Source organism: Podarcis melisellensis, assembly GCF_964234715.1.
Source record: "Podarcis melisellensis genome assembly, chromosome: Z".
NCBI classification, from domain to species: domain Eukaryota; kingdom Metazoa; phylum Chordata; class Lepidosauria; order Squamata; family Lacertidae; genus Podarcis; species Podarcis melisellensis.
This window is the reverse complement of record NC_138547.1, coordinates 38,404,043-38,430,032: the sequence shown is the minus strand read 5'-3', so window position 1 is coordinate 38,430,032 and position 25,990 is coordinate 38,404,043. Positions and strand designations below refer to the sequence as shown.

The 25,990-nt window shown below is 43.6% G+C and overlaps 1 protein-coding gene and 1 pseudogene across 2 annotated transcripts in view; one reads left to right on the top strand and one right to left on the bottom strand.

Moving 5' to 3' along the window:
* The window catches only part of LOC309362159 (glutamate receptor 3), a 206,118-nt gene that overhangs the window by 150,677 nt on the left and 29,451 nt on the right, over positions 1–25,990 (top strand). Inside the window, exons 13-14 of the mRNA XM_081897719.1 lie at positions 13,664–13,911; positions 14,640–14,754. Coding sequence (XP_081753845.1) covers positions 13,664–13,911; positions 14,640–14,754 — 363 coding nt within the window. The remainder of the gene's footprint in view (positions 1–13,663; positions 13,912–14,639; positions 14,755–25,990) is intronic.
* Positions 1–25,990, bottom strand: part of LOC309362141 (mothers against decapentaplegic homolog 3 pseudogene) — a 117,915-nt pseudogene that overhangs the window by 80,158 nt on the left and 11,767 nt on the right. The window lies entirely within an intron of this gene.

Below are 25,990 nucleotides of genomic sequence, written 5' to 3'. Positions count from 1 at the left end.
CTTCAGCTAATGGGTTAACTTGGTAGCTAGGAGAATGTATCACTGGAGCAAAGCAGCCAGAGCCCCAGGGAAATGCAATCACTCCCTGTTTCCGTGTTCTACTTTTGGGAGAACAACTACGCGATAATGATAGTGACATTGCCTGAGATAGCTAAGGCTCCATATTCTTCCCCCCACCCCCTAACTTACTGTACCACTTTATATAACTGCTGTGTCACATGAATAGGTGCTTGTTAGAAGAAAATATCCCCTTCATGGATCACTGCCTTGCCGTGGCAAAGGGGCTTGAATATCTCAGAGAAGCTATGAACTGTGCCGAGCAGGGCACCCAAGATGAACAGGTCATAGTGGAGAGTTTTGACCAAACGTGATCCACCTGGAGGAGAAACCGGCAAGCCACTCCAGTATCCCTGCCAAGAAAACTCCATGGACAAAGACAACAGGCATATAAAAGTTATGATGCTGGAAGATGAGCCCCTCAGGTCGGAAGGTGTCCAACATGCTAATGGGGAAGAGCGGAGGACAAGTACAAGTAGATCCAGAGCTGATGAAGCGGCTGGGCCAAAGCCGAAAGGACGCTCAGTTGCGGATATGCCTGGAAGCGAAAGGAAAGTCCAATGCTGTAAAGAAAAATATTGCATAGGAACCTGGAATGTAAGAACCAGGTAAGTTGGATGTGGTCAAAAATGAGATGGCAAGAATAAATATTGACATCCTGGGCATCAGTGAACTAAAATGGACGGGAATGGGCGAATTCAGTTCGGATGACCATCATATCTACTACTGTGGGCAAGAAACCTGTAAAAGAAATGGAGTGGCCCTCATAGTCAACAAAAGACTGGTGAAAGCTGTACTGGGATGCAATCCCAAAAATGATAGAATGATCTCGATACGAATCCAAGGCAGACCTTTTAACATCACAGTAATCCAAGTTTATGCACCAACTACTGGTGCTGAAGAAACTGAAATTGACAAATTCTATGAAGACTTACAAGACCTTATAGAAGTGACACCAAAGAAGGATGTTCTTCTCATTATAGGGGATTGGAGTGCTAAAGTAGGGAATCAAGAGATAAAAGGAACAACTGGCAAGTTTGGCCTTGGAGATCAAAACGAAGCAGGGCAAAGGCTAATTCTGAGTTCTGTCAAGAGAACAAGCTGGTCATCACAAACACGCTTTTCCAACAGCACAAGAGAAGACTCTACACATGGACATCACCAGATGGGCAACATCGAAATCAGATTGATTATATTCTCTGCAGCCAAAGATGGAGAAGCTCTATACAGGCAGCAAAAACAAGACCTGGAGCTGACTGTGGCTCTGATCATCAGCTTCTTATAGCAAAATTCCAGCTTAAACTGAAGAAAGTAGGAAAAACCACTGGGCCGGTAAGATACAATCTGAATCAAATCCCTTATGAATACACAGTGGAAGTGAGGAACAGGTTTAAGGATTTAGATTTGGTGGACAGAGTGCCTGAAGAACTATGAGTGGAGGCTCGCAACATTACACAGGAGGCAGCAACTAAAACCATCCCAATGAAAAAGAAATGCAAGAAAGCAAAGTGGCTGTCCAGCGAGGCCTTACAAATAGCGGGGGAGAGAAGGCAAGCAAAATGCGAGGGAGATAGTGAAAGATACAGGAAATTGAATGCAGATTTCCAAAAAATAGCAAGGAGAGACAAGAAGGCCTTCTTAAATGAGCAATGCAAAGAAATAGAGGATAACAACAGAATGGGAAGAACCAGAGATCTGTTCAAGAAAATTGGAGATATGAAAGGAACATTTCGTACAAAGATTGCCATAATAAAGGACAAAAGTGGTAAGGACCTAACAGAAGCAGAAGACATCAAGAAGTGGTGGCAAGAATACACAGAGGAATTATACCAGAAAGATATGGATGGCTGGTACACCCCAGGTAGTGTGGTTGCTGACCTTGAGCCAGACATCCTGGAGAGTGAAGTCAAATGGGCCTTAGAAAGCACTGCAAATAACAAGGCCAGCGGAAGTGATGATATTCCAGCTGAACTATTTAACATTTTAAAAGATGATGCTGTTAAGGTGCTACACTCAATATGCCAGCAAATTTGGAAAACTCAGCAGTGGCCAGAGGATTGGAGAAGATCAGTCTACATCCGAATCCCAAAGAAGGGCAGTGCCAAAGAATGCTCCAACTACCGCACAATTGCACTCATTTCACACGCTAGCAAGGTTATGCTTAAAATTCTACAAGGCAGGCTTAAGCAGTATGTAGACCGAGAACTCCCAGAATTGCAAGCTGGATTTCGAAGGGGCAGAGGAACCAGAGACCAAATTGCAAACTTGCGCTGGATTATGGAGAAAGCTAGAGAGTTCCAGAAAGACATCTACTTCTGCTTCATTCACTATGCAAAAACCTTTGACTGTGTCGACCACAGCAAACTATGGCAAGTGCTTAAAGAAATGGGAGTGCCTGATCACCTAATCTGTCTCCTGAGAAATCTCTATGTGGGACAAGAAGCTACAGATAGAACTGGATATGGAACAACGGATTGGTTCAAAATTGGGAAAGGAGTACAGCAAGGCTGCATATTGTCTCCCTGCTTATTTAACTTATATGCAGAATTCATCATGCGAAAGGCTGGGCTGGATGAATCCCAAACCGGAATTAAGATTGCCGGAAGAAATATCAACGTCAGATATGCAGATGACACAACCTTGATGGCAGAAAGTGAGGAGGAATTAAATAACCTTTTAATGAGGGTGAAAGAGGAAAGCGCAAAATATGGTCTGAAGCTCAACATCAAAAAAACGAAGATCATGGCCACTGGGCCCATCACCTCCTGGCAAATAGAAGGGGAAGAAATGGAGGCAGTGAGAGATTTTACTTTCTTGGGCTCCATGATCACTGCAGATGGTGACAGCAGTCACGAAATTAAAAGACGCCTGCTCCTTGGGAGAAAGGTGATGGCAAACCTAGACAGCATCTTAAAATGCAGAGACATCACCTTGCCAACAAAGGTCCGTATAGTTAAAGCCATGCTTTTCCCAGTAGTGATGTATGGAAGTGAGAGGTGGACCATCAAGAAGGCTGATCGCCGAAGAATTGATGCTTTTGAATTATGCTGCTGGAGGAGACTCTTGAGAGTCCCATGGACTGCAAGAAGATCAAACCTCTCCATACTGAAGGAAATCAGCCCTGAGTGCTCACTGGAAGGACAGATCGTGAAGCTGAGGCTCCAATACTTTGGCCACCTCATGAGAAGAGAAGACTCCCTGGAAAAGACCCTGATGTTGGGAAAGATGGAGAAAGGGACGACAGTGTTCTCGAGGCTAAAAACATGAGTTCGACCAAACTGCGGGAGGCAGTGTAAGACAGGTCCATGGGATCACGAAGAGTCGAACACGACTAAACAACTAAACAACAATAACAACAACAGAAGAAAATATATAGCTTCTCTGTAGGGACGCATGTGTGCAGGTGATGAATTGGTTAGATTATTAATTGATGAAAGACCTTTTGAGCGATTGAAGAGGTGCCCTAAATGAATAATAGGTATTTTTACAATTTTTTAAAAAAGAATAAAGCTTACAAACATCATGAATGGTAGATCCTTTCACAGAAGAGATGTCCAGCTCTGTACATGCCTCATTTAGGATGGCAAAGAATCCTTCTGAACTTTAAAGACTACCATTGATTATTACAGCATAAGCTTGAAGTGTTTTCCTGAATGCATTGGATGGAGTAGAATGTAATATATGAAAGCTTGTATCAGGGGATGGGAGCCTTTTTGGGCCTGGGGGCTGCATTGCCTTCTGGGCAGCCTTTTGGGGGCCACATGTACATGGGGGTGGGAGGCCAGAGGCAAAAGCGGGCAAAGCAACCAATATAATATAGCTTTGTACAGCATACTTATCCTGTCCTCTCTATCCTTTATCAAGTCACTCAAAAAGCTGTATCAGAACTCAAGGATGCATTCCAATCAGGATAAAAAGCAGGATCTGTGATGAGGAGCAGGATCTGGGGAGTGTGCTGAGAGCCTGGAGTGACGCATTTGGCCACATATCCTGTGGTTTCCCACCCCAGCTTGTACCATAATTTGTTATTCTTTAAGGCACCACAATATTTTTTCTCTTTCTTTCTTTCTTTCTTTCTTTCTTTCTTTCTTTCTTTCTTTCTTTCTTTCTTTCTTTCTTTCTTTCTGGTTTTTGCTGCTGACTGAAACAGCTACCCATCCAGGCATTTTAAATATATATAATGATAACAGACAAAATGCATGTCAAAGCCCAAAAACAACAGTTCTTAAATTACTTACTTACTTAACGTCCAAAGGACTTGCCTTCTACAACCCCAAAACTGTCCAAATTCACCTGAGGCTTTGAGAGACTTGGAATGGAGCAGTCCAGTTTCCACATTAGTGTCTGGTTGGCATGGTCGAGATCACTGGGTGGTGCTATAGCTAGAGGGGGCTAGCTGGGTTTTGTGCCCCAGGTGAAGCCTCCAGAGGGGTGCCGTTGAGGCTCCCAGCCTGTGTGTGTGCATGTGGGGTGATGCCAAACTGTGTCTTTGACCTGGGTGAAATAAAGCCTAGCTTTGCCTCTGCACTGGAGCTGGTTCTTGTTTTTTCCATCTCTCTGTGTGCACATGTTGGAGTGAATAGAAGGCAGCTTGGCAGGGTTGGGGAATCTTAGACCTGGTGGCTTCTCTTATTTTGCCCTAGGGAATTTCCTTAGGCCACATGGCCCCTCCTAAGGCCACACCCCTTACCAGGCATGCTCCTCAGGTACTTTTGACTGGCCGGAATGCCCTTGAACTGCAACAATGCTCTAGCTTGCCTAGTTGAAGAGATGTTTGTGGGTTGGGGGTTGTAGAAACCTCTTTAAGTTTGATTGGCTGGAATGCAGCCAACCATACACCTACCCACTTTTGCCTCTGGGGCTCTCATCACCAGCATGCAGCCCCCAGGTGGTTCAGGAGCAGTGGCGTAGCGTGGGGGGTACAGGGGGGCCGGCCGCGCCGGGCGCAACATCTGGGGGTTAGGGTTAGGGGCGCAAATCCACGGGTTAGGGGGTGCAAATCCATGGGTTAGGGGGTGCAAATTACTTGCCTTGCCCCGGGTGCTGACAACCCACGCTACGCCACTGTTCAGGAGGCAGGGCATAGGCAATGGCACTCATTAGGCCAAGGCAGCAGTGAGGTTGTTCCCTGGCACCACCATTGCTCAGAGCAGTGGTTCTCTGAGCCACAATTTCAGAATAAAAATTTGCTAGCACCAGACCAAATTCTTTCTTGATAGGAAATACATTGGAAAACAAAAAGAAACAACTCCTGGCAGTGATTGATTTATAGTACAGAACACAACTATTTAATAATATGATTGTAGGACATCTAGAAAATTGTTTTTTAAAATACTCAGCTACATAAGAACACAAATCATTCCCAAAATATAATTATAAACGAGACTCTTACATATGTACCTTAGGTATGTATGCAAACTCAGTGAGAGGTGTGAGCTTGCCTGGTAATGTCATTTATATCAGGTTCAGTTTAAGACAAACAAACTCTCATCTCCTCATCAACACAATTAATCCTTTCTCTTTTCTAATTTTTCATATTCGTCAGAGTTTAAAACCCCTGTTTGTGGAGAACTGTAGAACAATACCCAAAGCTCCTGAAGAGAGGCATGGATACTGTTTCTGGTTAGAATCATATAACTGTAGAGTTGGAAGGGATCCTGAGGATCATCTAGTCCAACCCCTTGCAAGGCAGGAATCTCAACTAAAGCATCCACAACAGATGGCCATCCAACCTCTGTCTAAAGACCTCCAAGGAAGGAGAGTCCAGTACCTCTTGTGGAAGTCCACTGCTGAACAGCTCTTACTGTCAGAAAGTTTTTCCTGATGTTTAGCTGGAATCTCCTTTCTTGTAGAATCAATTGCTTTGAGTCCTACTGTCCAGAGCAAGAGAAGACAAACTTACTCCATCCTTCATGTGACAGCCCTTTAGATATTTGAGGATGGCTGTCAGATAGTCCTCTGTATCAAAATGGGATAGCTGCCTTTGACAGCCTTTTCCTCCAGATGGGAACCATTTACATATATCCAAATGTAATGAATATGCCACTGCTGTGATACTGTGGGATACCTGAGAGAGGGGAGAAGAAACAATCCAGAAGTGAAGTTGTCTTAAGTCTACAGCTGTGGCAGCTTATCTGCCTGGTAAATCTTTTAATTACATTCAGCATCTAATGACTCGCAATTGTACAAGTAGATATGTAAGCTCTGCTGCTGCAGAACCTGATGCCACAGTTGTAAAGACATGGGGAAATAAGAAGAGTATGCTATCTCTCCCCCCACCCCCAGTGTTTTTGTACTATGCTATGCTACACTGAGGGGGACGCAGGTGGCACTGTGGGTTAAACCACAGAGCCTAGGACTTGCCGATCAGAAGGTCGACGGTTCGAATCCCCGTGACAGGGTGAGCTCCTGTGGCTCGGTCCCTGCTCCTGCCAATCTAGCAGTTCGAAAGCACGTCAAAGTGCAAGTCGATAAATAGGTACCGCTCTGGTGGGAAGGTAAATGGCGTTTTTGTGTGCTGCTCTGTTTCGCCAGAAGTGGCTTAGTCATGCTGGCCACATGACCGGAAGCTGTACGCCGGCTCCCTAGGCCAATAAAGCGAGATGAGCGCCACAACCCCAGAGTCAGTCACGACTAGACCTAATGGTCAGGGGTCTCTTTACACTTTACCTTTATGCTTCACTGAAATGCTTAAATGCTTCTTTGAATCTTCCTGCCATCCTCTCCTGCCACACCATTGTGGTGCATCCCCAACTCACAAGCCACTCCATACTCACAAGTCACCAAAGCTGCTCTTAGGCACTTTCTGTGTCATCCTAATCAACTGCTGAAGGTAGTTGTGCAAATGAAAAGGGATGGACCTCCACATAGCCTGGGACTACAACAAGGTGACGCGGGTGGCGCTGTGGGTTAAAGCCTCAGCGCCTAGGGCTTGCCGATCGAAAGGTCGGCGGTTCGAATCCCCGCGGCGGGGTGCGCTCCCGTTGCTCAGTCCCAGCGCCTGCCAACCAGCAGTTCGAAAGCACCCTCGGGTGCAAGTAGATAAATAGGGACCGCTTTCTAGCGGGAAGGTAAACGGCGTTTCCGTGTGCAGCTCTGGCTCGCCAGAGCAGCGATGTCACGCTGGCCACGTGACCCGGAAGTGTCTTCGGACAGCGCTGGCCCCCGGCCTCTTGAGTGAGATGGGCGCACAACCCCAGAGTCTGGCAAGACTGGCCCGTACGGGCAGGGGTACCTTTACCTTTACCTTTACAACAAGGTACAATAAGCAGTTAACATTTAAGACATCCATAAAGTTGGATGCCCATTTGGCCAAAGCACCAGATTCTGAGCTTAGCTGGTTGCACATATACCGTGCAGGATGAAATGATGTTTGTTATTTTCCTGCCTTAAATCACTGCTCTATCTTTGGGGACAGGAGCTTCATTGGAGAAAGGATTCTTTGCTTGTATCCTCTGGGCATCTCACTTAGCCTCTGAGCTCTTAGCGTTGTACACTGCACTAGGTTTCCACAGCAATCTTGTAATGCTCCCAGGGCCTAATAATTTCTTCCCTGCAGGCAAAGCAAGGAAATATAGGAAGTGATAGCAGTCACAGCACACAAAAGGATCTCTCTTATACTTAACTGTTGCTTACCAAGAACAAACCTTGGTGACAGCTAGGGAAGGGGGGAGAATTCAATTTAGTTCACATTTAATGACAAGACCTACTTAATTCATACTTTCCGAAACACGGGAACCAAAATACCTGCCATCCTTCAAAATTCACACTCTGTCGCATTTTTGTAAAATAAAAAATCAAGATTCCCTGTGTCTGCTCCACTCCCTCTTTCTTCCTGCCCAGGGTAGCCCTATCTTCTGCCTGCACCTCAGAGCTGGGGCAGCAGCCTCTCCTCCTCCTTGTTTGCTCTCCAGCAACCACTACAAGCTGCCCAAGGGAAGAGGGTGGTAGCGATGGCCAGGGAGCGGTCAGGGAGAAGCCAGGGAGAAGCAACAGAATGGCTCCTTGCAGTTGCAGTTGCCACCACCACCACCACCTAGGACAAGCACCAGCTCAACCTCCTTCCCAAGCTTGGCGATGGTGGCACTGGTGGAGCCGACCTTCTGATCAGCAAGTCCTAGGCTCTGTGGTTTAACACACAGCACCATGCAAAGACTTAGTAAGGTGTTTTCTAATTTATATTTACACACACACACACACACACACACCATCTGCTTTTGAAAGTTCCATTGCCCCCTAAATAATAATAAAATAATAATCCAGTTTGTCCTGTGGCATTAGGGGTTGCTCCTGGAGGACCAAACTAGATGCTTTGGTTAAAGATGCAGCAAAAGATGCAACTATGTATCTTTGGCTGTGTTCATACCACATGTTTAAAGTTTATTTGAAGGCAACCGGGGGTCGCACCCATACTACACATTTAAAGAAGTGTTGTACCCCTTTAAGCAATCCTGGCTTCCCTCAAAGAGGCATGAGAATTCATCCTTCACAGTTCCTAGAATCCTTAACAAACTACAGTCCCTAGGATTCAATGGGAGAAGTCTCATGTGTACTGAATTTCCTTTGATTGCATAGCAGGGGCTGCTGGAGAGATGCCTTCTGCACAGCTCAGTTCTGCACCTCTCGCATTTAAAGCGCAGGGCTTCCCCCTAGGAGAATCCTTGGAACTTTAGTTTACCCCTACAATTCCCAGCCCCCTTAGAAACGACAGTTCCCAGGATCCATTGGGGGAACTGTGAATTTGACAGTAATTCATTACAGGTGTGTGGGGTGGAGGATCCCTACTGGGAAGGCAGCACTTGGGAAGGGGAGACAGTTCTCTCCACTTGTCTCTTCAGATAGGATCCATTCATCATGCAGTGAGTTCTGTTTCTATGTATTGTTTTGCTCCTAGTTTTTTATGGTTTTAAATTTATTTATTTATACTCAAGTTACTGGAATGGGAGTGCTGCAACTCTCAGGTCCTGTTTGCAGGCCTCTAAGGGTCCAGAATCCTGTCTGCAAACAGGACCTGAGAGCAGCAGTTGTCCCATTCCAGCAAATGGTGGGTGCAAATGCTTTAGAACATGAGAAGAGCCTGCTGGATTGGGCCAATGGCCCATCTAGTCCAGCATCCGTCTTTCACAATGGCCAACCAGATGCCAATAGAAGGTCTGTAAGCAGGATCTGGGCAAAACATTCCTCACCCCCTGCAGTTCCCAACAACTGGCTTTCTGAAGCATAGTGATTCCAACAAGAGGAGGTAGAACATAGCCAACTCAGCAGCTAGAAACTGATAGTCTGACTCTGAAGGAATTTTCCTAATCCTTTTAGAAAGTTGGTAGATACTTTAAAATGCACTGGTGGAGGAAATAGGGACAGTCCAGGCTCAAATCAATTTTATAATGAATGATTTTAGAGTGTTGTTTGTGCTGTACCTTTGTACTGTTTTAATGTTGTTAGCCACCCTGAGCCCGGCTTCGGCTGGGGAGGGCGGGATATAAATACAATTTATTATTATTATTATTATTATTATTATTATTATTATTATTATTATTATAAATGAGAACCTGGCTGGCTTTTCTAATTTTGGGACTGTCCCTGGTTAATAGGGACGCTTGGAGAGTGTGTTGTTCTGACTGAGTGCTAAAGAATGGGTTTTCTTGGGAAAAGACAAAACTGCTCAGACCCATGGCTAGAAAGCACAGGACAAGAGGAAAACTGCTCAGACCTGCCCTTTCTATGCATGGGACAAATGGAAATGTGGATGAGCCCAAGCTCTAGTCAAGAGGACTTTAGACAGTCCTACTTAGAGATGCTGGAGATTTTATTTGAGGATTTAATTGAGCCTTATGGGTTGAATCCAACTAAGTTTTTACCCACAGTTTCCCCACTGAAATTAATGGACCTATATTAGCCACATTCTACTTTGAGTAGAACCAACAATGAATACATGCAAAGCTCTATTACTGATCCAACGCCCTTCCCAGTTATCACAAAATAGTAGCTCAAGGCAGCTATCTGTTTTCTGTAGTGAAAGTAGTGTGGTAGTCTTCTTAGTTATTTCTGAAAGAGTTTCCAAAGGAGCATCAGGAGTTGCTGATAATGTCTATTTATAATTGACAATAAATATCTGGTTGTAGAAGGTAGTTTTAATCTCTCTGAAGGCCTACATGAAAGACTTAGAAATATGTTTGCATTTGAACTGTCCCTAAAAACACGCATGCAAAACAACCTCCCAGAAAGCTATCATCATTATCTCTTGAAGTTGTAAGAAATATTTGCCTCTGGTCTTCTAAAGAGCAGTATCAAAAAAAGGGAAATGGATTTTGCAGAGTACATAAAAGAAATCACTTCCATTTGTGGGCTTCAACACTTGGCTTCTTTCCATGTGTTTGTGATGAGGGCAAGCCGAATGTAGGAAGCTGGATTGGAAGGAAGTCTTTTATGTACCACTGTATTTTCACCAGTATACGATAATTACATCAGGCCACTGAACCCACTTGAGTTGAGATCAGAGTAATAGGGAAAGGACTGTGGCACTGTACAGAGCACATGCTTTTGCATGCAAAACGGCACAGATGATGATGGTGATTTCAGTCGACACATAAGGAGTCACCAAGGAACTTGCAGGATCTTAAAGCATGACATAAAGATATCAGAAAAAAAGAACAGTGCATTGTAATAAAAGCAGAACAGCAAGCCCCATTTTGTTCATTTGCCAGCATGATTTGGATTCCAGTGGGCATTTGTTCCTCTGCAAACCAGCAAAACTCACTGCAATGCCAGCCTGGGAAAACACCCATTTCCAGGTGTGGTTTGAATATAAACAATGCCTGCAAATGGCCAGCTTCAAAGGGGCTTGCTGTCAAAGCCCATCTGTGATGTCAGTGAGCTGTGCTTGCAAAGAATCAGGGCACACTTGAAGTTCCCCCAACGTTCCATCGCAGTTCCATTTTATATGACATCTGGTGTACAGCCAGTGGGTGTGGTTTAAAGAAAATGGGCCAGACAAGGAACCTTGCCATGCCTGCTTAAGCCCATGGGCCAGAGGTTGCTCACAGCATACTAAAAGTTTGAAATAGAGAGTTATATGGTCTTGGGAGGCTCACTGATTTCCTGCAAAAGGTTCGAACAATGTGCACTGCTAAAACCATTGCTTACTATTTAATACAGTGTTTTAGTATGTCTTCCCTGCTGTGTGTATCATCAGCCAAACTGAACTCCTGTGGTCTCAGGGCTGCATTTGAATCTACTCAATGGAATGTGAAATCCCATTTTCTTTTTCTTTTCTTTTTTTCCCTGTCATTGGGATTCTATGATGGGGCAGGATGGAATTTTAAATGCTGTTTTCTCCTTTCTGGGCCAGCAATTCAGAGAAGAAGAGCGCTACCAGAAGAAAAATTGGCAACCCTACCTGGGGCTAACAAATTTGAGCTATGTTTTCCATACTTGTTCCCCATCAACTCTCAGGGAGAATAAATATAGGGATGCAGGGAGAATAAATATAGCTGCCCTATTTGTGCTCTCCTGTGAACCTTGACTATCAGGTTCAGGTTCCACACAGGTGTTTGCACCATTTATCCTAGACCAGAGATGGGAAACCTGTGGTTCTCCGGTTATTGTTGGACTCCAGCTCAGCTCCAGCCAAGGATGTTGACAGCAACTTCTGGAGGGTCACAGTCTGTCCTGTGGGAGGAAGAGAAGGAGGCAGACTGGGTTATTCTTAAGGAGAGAATGCATAGCTAGCTCACTCCCAGTGCATCTAGGTTGGCCCTCGCCCAGCTAGCCACTCGGGTGCCCAGTGTGGCGCGTGCGTCCTGCAGCTGGGGGCGGGGCAATCTGCCTATTGGGGCAGGACGAGCCAAGGCAGGGTGCACTGTGTGGAGCCTCTCCGCAGCCTCCCCCTCAGCTGTAGGGCGGCTGAGGCGATGGGCAGACACAAGCAGCGAGGAGCTTGCAGGCAGTTCGCCCGCCACCTCCCCCTCAGGAGAGACGCATGGCTCAGGCACACTGCAGGCCCGCAGTGTGGCACCCAGTGCCTTGTGCCTCACATCTCACCTATCTACCAGTGGCAAAGGAAGGGGGGGTCCGTTGGGGGCGGGGGTTATTTTTTTCCCCAAAAAGGGGTCGTGAGCCCGATTTTTATTTATTTATTTATTTTATTTTTGGCATTTTGTCACCCCCCTCAGTGATGACACCCGGGGTGGCCCGCACCCACCTCACCCCCCTTCCTACACCCCTGCCCTCGCCACATCATATGGTCTGGTGAGTCTGGTTAGCTCCTATAATCAATGGATTTTTGCATGTTAATTCTGCACATTCAGTGGATTTCATGATGTTTTGGTATTGTAAGATGAGTTACTGTATTTAAGGTTTGCACTTCATTTGCATAGCAGCCAACCTCTAGGGGCTGAGGTCCCTTCAGCCCCCCAATAAAATATTTGAGGGCTCCAGAGCCCCCAAAATTGATGAGCATTGCCATTCAAATGGGGGGGGGGTGTGCATGTCATGTGATCAGTTATGCAGGACAGGGCTTACCTATTCCCCTCCCCATCTTCAATATTTTATTGAAGTTGGCATCCCTGTTCACTTGACTAGATTTTGCATTTATATGGTATTGCTTAATTTTGCTGGATTTGGGGAGACATTGGAAGCTGCCTTATACTGAGTCAAACCACTAGCTCACCAAGCACAGTATCGTTTAATTTATTTATTCATTTTATTTATATTTATTTATATTTTTTTATATATATATATATATATATATATATATATATATATATATTCATTTAAAAAATATCAAAGTGGTTTACAACAAAAATGCATAAAGCCATACAGTAAGAACTGTCTCTAGAAGTCTACACTGACTTTCAGACAGTCTCTCTCAGCCTTACCAGGAGATGCCAGGGATTGAACCCGGGACCTTCTGCATGCAAAGCAGGTGTTCTACCTCTCACCTAGGGCCCTTCCCAACAACATAAATCTCTTTCTGATCTCTTTCTTGATGAAAAGTGGTACAAAAATATTTGTATGAATGAATTAAACATTTGAACAAAATATATTAGAAGTAGGGGGAAATGGCCTATGCTAGTGGTTCCCAAACTCTTTCCCCTATGGACCTCTTGGAAATTTCCAAGAAATTTGGCAGACACTTAATGATATTTCTGCTTGTTTTAGCAATTACAATGAAGTGTTCTAGATGCTCTATGGGGTTTTCTAATTGTATTTTTATTTCTTCCTTTATTTCTTGTGTTGCATTTTACTTTATTAGACCTTGAATTCCATAGAATTCAAACTGTAATGCAATATAAGAAATAAAAGAAGCAACAAAAGAAGGGTGAAGTCTGAAGAAGTGTGCATGCACACAAAAGCTTATACCCAGAACAAACTTAGTTGGTCTCTACGGCGCTACTGGACAATTTTTTTGTTTTTTATTTCAACAAAAATACTGTTAAATATAATCATGAGTATTCATTGCAGACATGCCACGGACCACCTGAAGGAAGCTCAGTGGTCCACAGGCCACAGTTTGGGAGCCCCTGGACCCTGCTAAGAATGTTGTAAAGTGAGAAATTGCATGTTAACCTTTCCTTCTTCCTCCACCCCAACTTCCTGTCTTCCACAGAGATCCAAAATAGCTGTCTATGAGAAAATGTGGTCGTACATGAAGTCGGCAGAGCCATCTGTATTTGCCAAAACCACAGCGGACGGGGTAGCCCGCGTGAGGAAATCTAAGGGGAAGTTTGCCTTCCTGCTCGAATCGACCATGAATGAGTACATTGAACAACGGAAGCCTTGTGACACAATGAAAGTTGGTGGGAACCTGGATTCCAAAGGCTATGGTGTAGCAACTCCCAAAGGCTCAGCATTAAGGTGGGTGGAATAATATAACAATATCCATGTTGTTATAGTATTCCACCTACCCTGATGTATTGTGTTGTCTTTTTCTTTCTTGTGGATTTGAGGTAAACTTAAAAAAGTTTTCAAAAAAAAAATCAGTATTCCGTGAAGTTAAATAAGACGGTAAATTATGGTTTCATTGACTTTAATGCATCCATTTTTTTCTAAATGTTCTCTCCGTGTTGTCCTTTCCGATTGTTTGTTGCTGTTTTTAATTTTACAGTCCAGTGGCTTTTTTCAATTTAAATGGTAAAAGCCCAAGTTAAAAACCGCCATACGTGACGGGTGTTAATTGCATGACGTGGTGTTCTCGTCGCCTCTTTTTTTAAAATCCCCTCCTCCTCCTCCTCCTCCTCCTCCTCCTCCTCCTCCTCCTCCTTCTTCTTATTTTTTTCTCAAAAAACAATTTCCCCATCCCGCACACTTCCGTTTTTTAAGCAAATGTTTAGATCCTCCATGCCACCTTTCCAATATTTAAACCCTGTTATTTGCTGTAACAAACACGTTCTCTATATAGCTCTACCTCCCTGTGAAAAACCAAAAAGAAAAAAAAAGTGAAAGAGAGAGAGAGAGAGAGAAAAGAGGAAACAAAAATTACCGGCCAATTTGTCCTCCTTCTGCTCCTTTCTTTATACGTTTTTTAACGACTTTAACCGAGCATCTGTGCATTATTCTTACGAGTTATGTTTTATCGTTTCAAGAAATGCTGTTAACCTGGCAGTATTAAAACTGAATGAGCAAGGCCTCTTGGACAAATTGAAAAACAAATGGTGGTACGACAAAGGAGAGTGCGGCAGCGGGGGAGGTGACTCCAAGGTCAGCCTCAATGTCACCACAATCGGGTACCTTAGTCAAGAGTAATCGGCAAGGCTGTTATTTTATGCATCAGGGAAAAAAGAGCCTGGAAGATGAGAAACCATCTTGAAACCATCTTGTTCAAGTCACTTGCTTGTCCAGTAGCTTGCAAGGCTCAGGGAGGGGGGGCTTCTTTTCTTCTTCCCCCCTTCCTTTGCACTGCTACCGTTGCAATCAATCCTGGGTCCTTATTTAACTAACAGAGAGAAAGAGAGGAGAAACCAGACTGAGGGTTTCATCCAATGCTTGTCATACTCAAAGTCGGCCCACTGAAATTAGTGGGCATGGTTAACTGAGGTCTGTTAATGGCATTGGGTCTGCTCTGAGTATAACTTCTTTGGATGCAATCCAAGGAATCCTCTCTTGTTGCATTCATTGAGTTGGATGTGGTTATATGATGGGTTATGGATTGAGTGAGATGGGTTATATGAGTCTCTGCTTATACACCAGCGGTTTTTACTGAGCCAGTCTGTTCCCATTTGTATGTGGCCTCTGGTAGGTGCGGCAGGCAGATATGTTTCAAGGATTCACTCTTCAGATCCCAGCCCGGGTTGCCAAATGTTAGCCTTGTATCTTGGTTGCATATCTAGCACAGGGCACTGAGTATTTCCAAAAAAATCAGAGTTCAGATATGTAAGCAAGCTTGTTTGAAAATAAGTTGTGTGTGTGTGTGTTCGAATGTGTTAGATTGCCAAGACCTTTGCTGAAAATGAATTACTAATTTTCTCAAGTTACATATTAAACACTAAGAAAATGAGGAGGAGGAGTATTTAAGTTTAGAAAGATACATTTTAAAAATCATATTGTTTCTGGATTTGCTGGCTCTTTAAGCTGATAATTTTCCATTGCTAATTTTTAATACGTATTGTTGTATATAGTTCAGGTTAATGGATACTAGGATAGTTAAATAACCAGATAATCAGTTTGTGATTTGTTAGAAAGAAAGAAACAATATCCATGTTGAATTTTTAAAGACATATTTTTAAAATAGGGTTGCTACTTCCTTCCCTGACATAATACCCCATGCCTTCGAGATTTGCAGACCTTCCAAGTTTCTGATTTGATCCCAGAATGTCCCACTTTTCTTTAGGACATCCTTATTTTCACTGGAGAAATGTTGGAGAGTATGGTATTATGTGACCCAAGGAGATAAGCAGCTTTGCAACCTTTAGAAGACACCTGAAGGCAGCCCTGTACAGTACAGTGGTACCTCGGGATGAGAACGGGATCCGTTCCAGAGCCCCGTTCGCATCCCGAACAGAACGTAAGACGAAATAGCGCGTCTGCGTCTGCGCGGGTTGCATTTCGCTGCTTCCACGCATGCACGTGATGTCATTTTGACCGTCTGCACATGCATGCGTGGTGAAACCTGGAAGTAATGCGCTCCGTCACTTCCGGGTCGCCGTGGAGTGCAACCCAAAAGCGCTCAATCTGAAGCATATTTATCCCAAGGTATGACTGTATAGGAAAGTAGGGCATCCCTATTCTCATTGGAGATGTGTTGAATGCTATAGATTTGCCTAAAAGGTGCATAGACGTTTTCCCCACCAGCAGGTATTGTAATGATGCTATGCAGTTAGGCATTGGGGTGTGCATTGTTTGAGGGTGCATAAACCCATGGCTTGTTCCTGCAATACAATGCATGTTTCAGTTTCACAGCCCTTTGTCAAATCTAATAACCCAGCTAGGAAAGGGATATTTCATTAAATTAATCCCATTAATTGAAAAGTAATACCCTGAAGAATTACATTAAATTCTCTGGGCTGCTGTTCCTCTCCCCCCCTCCATGCAATCTACTCTTTAAAAAAAAAAGAGCCAACAATAATTTGTAATTACTTTCTGTAGTTAACCAACCCACTTGCAGGAAGATTATTGATGGGGAAACGTGCAGGCAGTTAATACAGCTCCCCCCTGAATTTCTTCATAAATGATGCTTTTATCAGCAGAGCAAGTGCAATAATCATTTACTTTAATCATATTGGATAGCAGCAAAAGCTGTATATGATTAAAACAAAGGAAGTTTTATGCCATTTTCTTCACTTCTCTAGTCATTACCACCGGGAATAAAAGCTAGGGTTGGGGAAATATCCAAGTATACATTTGAGCTCAAAGGCTTATTCCGTAGCCCAACCTTTACTATAGTGTAACCGATGTTTCTGAAATACTTAAATCCCCTCTTGTTCATACTGTCGTATTAGGTAAGGTGTCCAGAAGGAGTAGAATTTGAAGCAGATCACAACCTTCTTTTGAGAGTCTAGGTAAAAAGATATCTTACTGCCTCTGAATAATATGATGTGGCTGGTTGGTTGGTTATACATTTATATTCTCTCATTCCTCCAAGGAGCACAGAGTGGGGGAGGGGCATACACAGTTCTCCCCTTCCCTCATTTTATCCTTACAGAACAAACATGTGTGAGGTAAGTTAGACTGACATGTGAGGTAAGTTAGACTGAGGTAAGTTATCTCACAAACGAGAGGTAAGTTATAATAATAATAATAATAATAATAATAATAATAATAATAATAATAATAATAAATTTTACTATAGTGTAACCGATGTGAGTTTCTGAAATACTTAAATCCCCTCTTGTTCATATTAGGTAAGGTGTCCAGAAGGAGTAGAATTTGAAGCAGATCACAACCTTCTTTTGAGAGTCTAGGTAAAAAGATATCTTACTGCCTCTGAATAATGTGATGTAGCTGGTTTGTTGGTTGGTTTTACATTTATATCCTCTTTTTCCTCCAAGGAGCACAGAGTGGGGGAGGGGCATACACAGTTCTCCCCTTCCCTCATTTTATCCTTATAGAACAAACATGTGAGGTAAGTTAGACTGAGGTAAGTTACCTCACAAACGTGAGGTAAGTTATAATAATAATAATAATAATAATAATAATAATAATAATAATAATTTATACCCCACCCTCCCCGGCCAAAACTGGGCTCAGGGCGGCTAACACTGAATAGAAATACAGTAAAAACATTTTTAAAAAACAACAACAACAACAACAAAAACCAGTTGATTAAAATGTAAGTTAGAATACAGTTTAAAATGCAGCTTAAAATGCAGCCTCATTTTAGTGGTAGCCTATAGATCAAAGCCATAAGTGGAGAAAACGTCAAATATTCACGGGGCCAATTATCCATGCTGGTCCTACATGGGTCAGCAAAAAGAGCCAAGGGAGAATTTATATACAAATCCCATATAAGGGGTTCCATTAAAAAAAGAGGGGGAGTTAGACTGAGTGGGGATTTGAACTCTGGTCTCCTAGGGCCTAGTCTGTTGCTCTAACCACTACACTATATTGGCTCTCAGTGGATAGTATTCACAATGACCATATAGTGCCTCCATAATCAAAGGCACTATGCCTCTGAATACCAGTCACTGAGGAACAATGGTGGGAGCAAGCTATTGCTTTCTTTTCCAGCTTGTGGGCATCCTAGATGCATCCAACTGGTCACTCTCAGAGCCAGGGTGCTGCATTGGACAGGATCTTGACCTAGCAGGACTGCTTTTTCCCAATAAGTTAGATTCTGTTCATTCATGCCAAGCAAAGGAGAATGCTGGCCCTACTTGTCATCTGGTTTGGTCACTGTGAGAACAGGATGCTGGACTGATCAAGCTGCAGGTCTTTTCTTATGCTTAAAAAAACCAAATATAGACTTCAGCTATAACATGGAGATGCAGCTGAAAGTCCAGGATCCAAATCCAGCCACCAAAACATTCCATTTGGCTTCCAGCAAAGCTCTGCATGACTCAAAGGCACACAATGTGAAAGCTTTGTACCTCACCCTTGCTTGCAAAGATAAAATAAGCATTGGCTTATCAAACCTGGGATGTGGGTGGCACTGTGGGTTAAACCACTTGCCAATCAGAAGGTCGGCGGTTCGCATTCCCGTGACGGGGTGAGCTCCCATTGCTCGGTCCCAGCTCCTGCCAACCTGGCAGTTTGAAAGCATGTCAAAGTGCAAGTAGATAAACAGGTACCGCTCTGGCGGGAAGGTAAACGGCGTTTCCGTGCAATGCTCTAGTTCGCCAGAAGCGGCTTAGACATGCTGGCCACATGACCCGGAAGCTGTACACCAGCTCCCTCGGCCAATAAAGCGAGCTGAGCACCGCAACCCCAGAGTCGGCCACGACTGGACCTAATGGTCAGGGGTCCCTTTACCTTTACCTATCAAACCTAAGAATGTGACGTAACCAACATACAAAATAAGGGTCCATATAGCAAGCAAAACTGTATCCACAGCAAAAACATCCACAGCAAGGAAAACAAAATCTAGACACTATGCCTGGACAGAAAAGAAAGTGTTAGTCTCTGTGTCCTAAACACACACACCACCACCACCCCATAATGTTAGGGAAAACGTTCCACAATCAGGGCATTATTTTGGAAAAGTCCATCCATGGTTGCCATCTGTTCTTTCTATGTCAGGTTTGGGGAACTTGTTGTTAGGGATTTGGGTGAGATTCGATTCAGTCAGTTCAGTTCACAGTACAAAGCAAACCCATCTAATTCATATTTTCCAATGCAATGTGCAAACCAAAACACAGCCCTTCTTTGAAATTTGCACTTCTCTTAGTTTTGTAGTGTGGTTGTCCAGCCAAGTAATGCAATACAGCTCACATCTTTTGCAGGGATCACATTCCAGGAATGGTAATTATATGCAAAAGTACAAGCCACCCCCTTGAAACTGTCCCCTCATGAAAAGCCTTACCCAGAGCCAGAGAACCAGACAGGTCTTACCTACTCCCTCCAAGCAATGTATAGGGTTTTTAAGCTCTCAGACTTGGTTAGCAGGCTCTGAGTATGCGCAAGGCTCTCAATATATTGCAGGGCTGTCCAAGTTCCTATGAGATCTCTCCCATCCAGAATCCATGCAAGAGCTTCCCAGAGCCTCGTAAACTAGTTTCAGAGCTTAAAGGTTATTTCCATGCCAGGAAGACCCTGTGCAAAAAGAGCTTTTTAGCTCTCCACCTTCCATGCATCTAATTTGTGTGATTTCAGCCAGCCAGCTTTCAAACACATAAAATTAAAATTGATGATGTTAAGCAAGCAGGAGCTGAGAGTTACCTGTATGTACAAAAATTCATATACAGTAGTGGGGCAAATTTTGGATTAAAGTGCACGCACTTGTGAAAATGCATGTACTTGGTATGCTTTGGTCCATGGGGTCATGAAGAGTCAGACACAACTAAACGACGACAACAACAATAACTTGAGAAAATGACATATAAAAATACATTATATTAGGGGAAATTGCATTGCAAAAATGTGTTGGGCAAAGTTGCATAAAAACATTAGGTAAAGGTAAAGGGACCCCTGACCATTAGGTCCAGTCGTGACCGACTCTGGGGTTGCGGCGCTCATCTCGCTTTATTTGCTGAGGGAGCCGGTGTACAGCTTCCGGATCATGTGGCCAGCATGACTAAGCTGCTTCTGGCGAACGAGAGCAGCGCACGAAAACGTCGTTTATCTCCCCGCCGGAGCGGTACCTATTTATCTACTTGCACTGCGTGGTTTTGAACTGCTAGGTTGGCAGGAGCAGGGACTGAGCAACGGGAGCTCACCGCATCACAGGGATTCGAACTGCCAACTTTCTAATCGGCAAGTCCTAGGCTCTGTGGTTTAACCCACAGCACCACGTCCCTCATACAAACATTTTTTGTGCTAAAATGCTGAGGAATTTTTATGAGGGCTTTTAAAAAAGAATTGCAAATTGATGAGGAAATGCAGAAAACTGAGCTCATGACGAAGAATGAGAAACAGAGGAAACTGCAGTTGACAGATTTGCCAGTCCCTATCTGTGCCTCTCTAAGGGACGCAGGTGGCGCTGTGGGTTAAACCACAGAGCCTAGGACTTGCTAATCAGAAGGTTGGCGGTGTGAGCTCCCATTGCTCGGTCTCTGCTCCTGCCAACCTAGCAGTTCGAAAGCACATCAAAGTGCAAGTAGATAAATAGGTACCACTCCGGCGGGAAGGTAAACGGTGTTTCCGTGCGCTTCTCTGGTTTGCCAGAAGTGGCTTAGTCATGCTGGCCACATGACCCGGAAGCTGTACGCCGGCTCCCTCGGCCAATAAAGCGAGATGAGCGCCGCAACCCCAGAGTCAGTCACAACTGGACCTAATGGTCAGGGGTCCCTTTACCTTTACCTATCTGTGCCTCTCTAGATGTTGCTGGACTCTAACTCCCATCAGACCCAACCAGCAGGGTCAATGGGCAGGGGTGATATGAGTGGTAGTACAGCAACATCTGGAGGGTCACAGCTTCCCTCCCTCCTCCTTATAGGTCCTTACCCTCCCTGAATGTGCCATGCCCTTTTCTAGAGCCATTTAAGCTTCTGAGACCATCGCCACTTCTTGTGGCAATAAATTAAGTGAATTAATTATGCAGGAACTTCTGTTAAGCAGGGGAAGTAAACAAACAAACAAAACAGTGGAAATGCCCTAGTGTTTGGGTGCTTCGGAGGAGCTCTTTGTATTTGACCATCTGTGCTGGCCAAATGCTCTCAGCATTAAACTGGTGCTTGTTTACCCTTTTTATATAAAATGGAACTGGAAATAAGAACCTATATTTCCCTGTTCTGAACCAGCAAATTGCTCGTTTGTTTGTTTGTTTGTTTGTTTGCTGCTTGCTTGCTTGCTTGCTTGCTTGCTTGCTTGCTTGCTTGCTTGCTTGCTTGCTTGCATTATTGTGTGTTTGTTTTTGAGCACAGAAGCTGCTCCTAAGAACCAGCAGTCATCAGCTCTAAACCTCCATCATCCAGGCCAAGTCACCTGGGAATATAATATGGGTCAAGCCAGTTGTTGGTGCCAGATGTATACACATTTTCATCAAAGAATTAACAGTGCCCTTTAAAACTGCTTAAAGGCTGGCATGTTGTTGCTTTTTGATATAAAAAGAAACAGAAATAGGCCTCCCCCAATTTTCTTATTTTCTTTTTTCTTTGTTTTGTCCCTCTTGGGCAAATGTTTTGGAGACACCTTTTGGCACTGCCCATAGCTTCTGCTCAAAATAGCTTCTTTTTCTAAAGTGACAGTTTATAAACATTTAATATTGCAGACAGTAATTTCTTTGTGTACACTTTAAAAGCATTTATTCCCTACTGTGAATAAGACAGTTCAGCCGCAATTGTTCAAGCAATATTCCCCCCCCCCTCCATCTCCAAAATTGCACATCCTTCAAGGAAATGCTCCAGAGTTGGCTTCAGGATTTTATAAGGCACAGGGCAAGCAGATCAAGAATTCTCTTGCTCTCCTTTCAACCTTCCCAGGTGACTAGTCCTTTTGAAGTGGTGGGTTCCTGACTGGTCTTGGCAGCCCAGCAAATGTTGAATGGTACTACCATCCTCTGGAGTTGCCCATTAATATCCTCAGTGTCTAAGCTATATAGGGGAGGGCTGTAGCTCAGTGATAGAATCCATGCTTTGCATGCAGAATGTCCTGGGTTCAATCCCTAGTGTCTCCATGTCAGGCTGGTAGGAATTTTTTTCTGAAACCCAGGAGAGCCACTAATAGTCAGTGTAGACAAAACTGAACTAGGTGTGTCAATAGTCCGACTTTTCATAAAACAGATTCCTATGTTCCTATCATTATTCACACTTACCGGATTCATTCTTAAACCAGTTGCCCCAGGATTTTCATGGTAATTCCAGAACAACTTAAATTTCTTCTTTTAAATTATTTGACTTTCATTTGTGTAGCGCCTTTCTATATTACTGCACACAAGGCGGTTTACAAGCTGAAGAAACAACAAAATAGACAATAAAGATCATATACCTAATAACAATCTGATCCAATACAAAAAAGTCATAATAAAAACATAACTTTAAAATAAACAACATATAAATTAAAGCAATATTCAATAATCCATTAGAATATAAAAGTAAACAGTAAAGTTAAATGTCAGCAAATAGTAATTAAACAGTTTCAATAAAGATTTAATAAATTATAATCAATGAAAATAATGGCACGTCACAATTCATAAAATACCACAAAACATACAAAACCATGTAAAAGGGTCAAATTGAGAAACAAGGACAGTTTCTAGGAATCGCCCAATATTTTCCACCACCTGAGGGTGATGATTCAAAAAATAAGAACATCAGCACTGCATACCTTATGAAAAAGTATCCTGTCCACCTTGCATACAAAAGGTGCTTGGTTTAATTCCTGGCATCTCCTGACAGGGATGGGAATAATTCCTGCCTGAAACCCTGGAAAGCTGCCGCCAAAACGAGCTTTTTGGGCCAGTGGAATGACTCTGTGTAAGACAGCTTCCTGTGCTTAATGTGATCTATTTATTTATTCCAAATATTTCTATCCTGCTGTCCTGTTCAAAAAAACAAACAAGCAAAACAAAAACCAACTTGAGGCACTGTGCAACAAATGTGGGAAATGATAACGCCACAGAAGAGAGAGAAGCAATCAAAAAGTTTGAAGTAAGGAGCACAGGAGCTAAAAACAGCATTCCACATTCTCATTCCCAAACCTAGACATATTGGGTAGTTTCCCAGTGTTGCTCCTATCCAGAGTAGGTCCACTGAAAATAATGGGCATGCATGACTCACTTGGGTTATTTCATTTTAACTGAAAAGTTATAGGCAACCCTATTGGTCCTATACAGAAGAGGTCCATGCAAATCCCTGGTATTTTATGGCCTTGGCTTTTCCAGTTCGGTCCTCTTCCTGCTGTCACGTAGACACCATTACCCATATTTAAAACCCCTCCTCTAAAGCATAGAAACAAATGATCTCATGATAACAAAGAACTATTGAATTGCATAAATACATGAAACATCCCAGCATACACAAACACCTTCCTGCATTCATGTCAGAGCCTTTGCTGGATAACTACCATGATATTCTGTTAAATCAGCAGGACCTGTTTCCACATAATGGGCTTAAAATAGGGGCAAATGCATGCTTAATGACAGGTCTGTTTTCTGACTTTTCCTCATGGGAGGCCCCCTACTTTCTCTGCTCCAAGGCTTCCTCCGCCTTTACATCTCTGGTTTGGCACTTCGTAATTTTGCACCTACCTACACTAATCTTTCATACCAAGTTCTTATTATGAACTTAAATAAGTATTTATTAACCCACACATTTCCTCCCACTCTGTGCTTCTCATGGTTGTGATGTATTGATAATAATAAAGTGACAGTCTGGTTAAATTTGACGCTCAGGGAATCTAATGTGGAAGGATCTCAGAGATTCTACTGAACACCTCTGTGAAACAGCAGAATGTGCACATGTCGGCAGCCTGCATGCAGTTGGCTTAAGTCAGTGTGAAAAGGTTGCTGGGCCTTAGGCCAAGCCAGAATCCTGTCCTTCCTTTGGAGGTGAATAATTTAATGCAATGATGGGGAACTGGATTTGGTCACCAGACCAGTCCTTCTCTTCCCCACCCCCTGCTGGCTAAGTTTAGCAGGGCTGCCCAACTCTCAGTCACCTGACAATCCCAATGACATCAGATGACCATTTTCACCAATGTGGCTTGGAAGTAAGCTGTGTGGGTGCAAACCCCAATGATTAGCTACATTTGGGAGCTTGCAAACCCCATTTTGGCCCCATGATGTCTACTGCTGACCATACCTGCTATGTTATCAGGTGTAAGACAGGTGGACATTTGTCCAAAATGACTTTCTGGGCAAAATGAGGATTGGTGGACCATAAAGCACATGGACCAGATATTTGTAGAGCAGGGGGTCCTAGGTTCAGTTCTTGCTGTCTCTAGTAAAAAGATCAGGTAGTAGATATTTATAGTCTCAGGCAACATGGAAGGCTTAAAAAGAGGATTAGATAAATTCATGAAGAATAAGACCTATCAGGCAACATTTGACCTCCAGTCTGCAGGGACCTCACCTGTTCTCCAGGAATTCTCAAATATTATAGACAAAGGCCCTGAGATTAAAGCTGCAGGCTCCCTTAGTAACCTTAGGTGCTGCTCATCAGGCCCTGTAAATCTGAATTCATTTAAAGTAACTAGGTGTTCTCTTACCACCTCTTTTCCTATCTTGGGTTTCTGCTCCCTCCTTCCTTTGTTTATTCTGTTATCACTAAGTTGGACACAGCTTTCCTTTTGGGTCAGAGGCAGAATGGGTGTTGAGCAGTTCCACCTCCTTTCTGTCACCCAACAATATTTCTCTGTCTTCTCCTTGCAGAGGACCCACTACTTGCTTGTTCTTCCTCTTGCTTCAAACATCGCAAAAGAACCCTTTTTTAAATTTTTTTACCCTTCTTGCAGGTGTGAGCTGATTCTGTGCTTTTGCTCACATGACCTTCTCCCTGCAACTGTTGGCTCTTCATGTATACTCTTCCTTCATTTGTGTATAACACTGGGTAACAATTTTTTACTTTTTGAATGTTGTCTAGATTTCTACATCTGATTTAGGGTATTTTTGCACTGCTGAATCAGGAAATGGCATCCATTTCTCTCCATCAGGTCAAGTTTACTGTAAACTGAATGGTGGGCATTGATAAAGGTAAGTACACATAAATTGCATGTTGCTTCACCATTTTTCAAACTTCAGGGCTTGAACTTCTGTTTCTTGGAACTCCTGGAATGCTCAGCGGCAGGGAGGTCTCTCTTCAGAGTCCAACAGTAGTCAGCCATCATGACTGTGTCCCAGCGACCCTGATACCTGGTCTCCATCTCTTTCATGTCCTGATGGAATCTCTCCCCCTGCTCGTCACTCATTGAACCCAGGTTCTCAGGAAACCGGTCCATATGTGAAAACAGGTAGTGCATCTTGACGCTCATCTTTCAGCCCTAGTTTCTGAAAGCAGTGAGCATGTTGTTGACAAGTTCTGCGTAGTTTCTGGCCTTATTGTTGCCAAGAAAGTTATTCACTACCAGAACAAATGCCTTCCACGCTTCCAGTTCCACTTCGTTCATTGAGTTTCCAAACTCTGGATCTCTGATGAGCTGACGGATCTGAGGACCATCAAAGATGCCAGCTTTCAACTTCTCCATGGTCAATCCTGGAAAAGCCTGTCACAAGTAAGTGAAGCAGTCATCATCCTTGTCCAGAGCCTTGGTGAATTGCTTGATTAAGCTGAGCTTGATGTGCAGCAGTGGGAAGAGTATTCTGTCTCTGTCCACCAGAGGGTCGTTGATGACGTTCCTTTTTCTGCAAGGCACCAATTCCTCCCGCACAGGCCAGTCCTTCTTTGTGTAATGCTGAGCACGGTCCCTA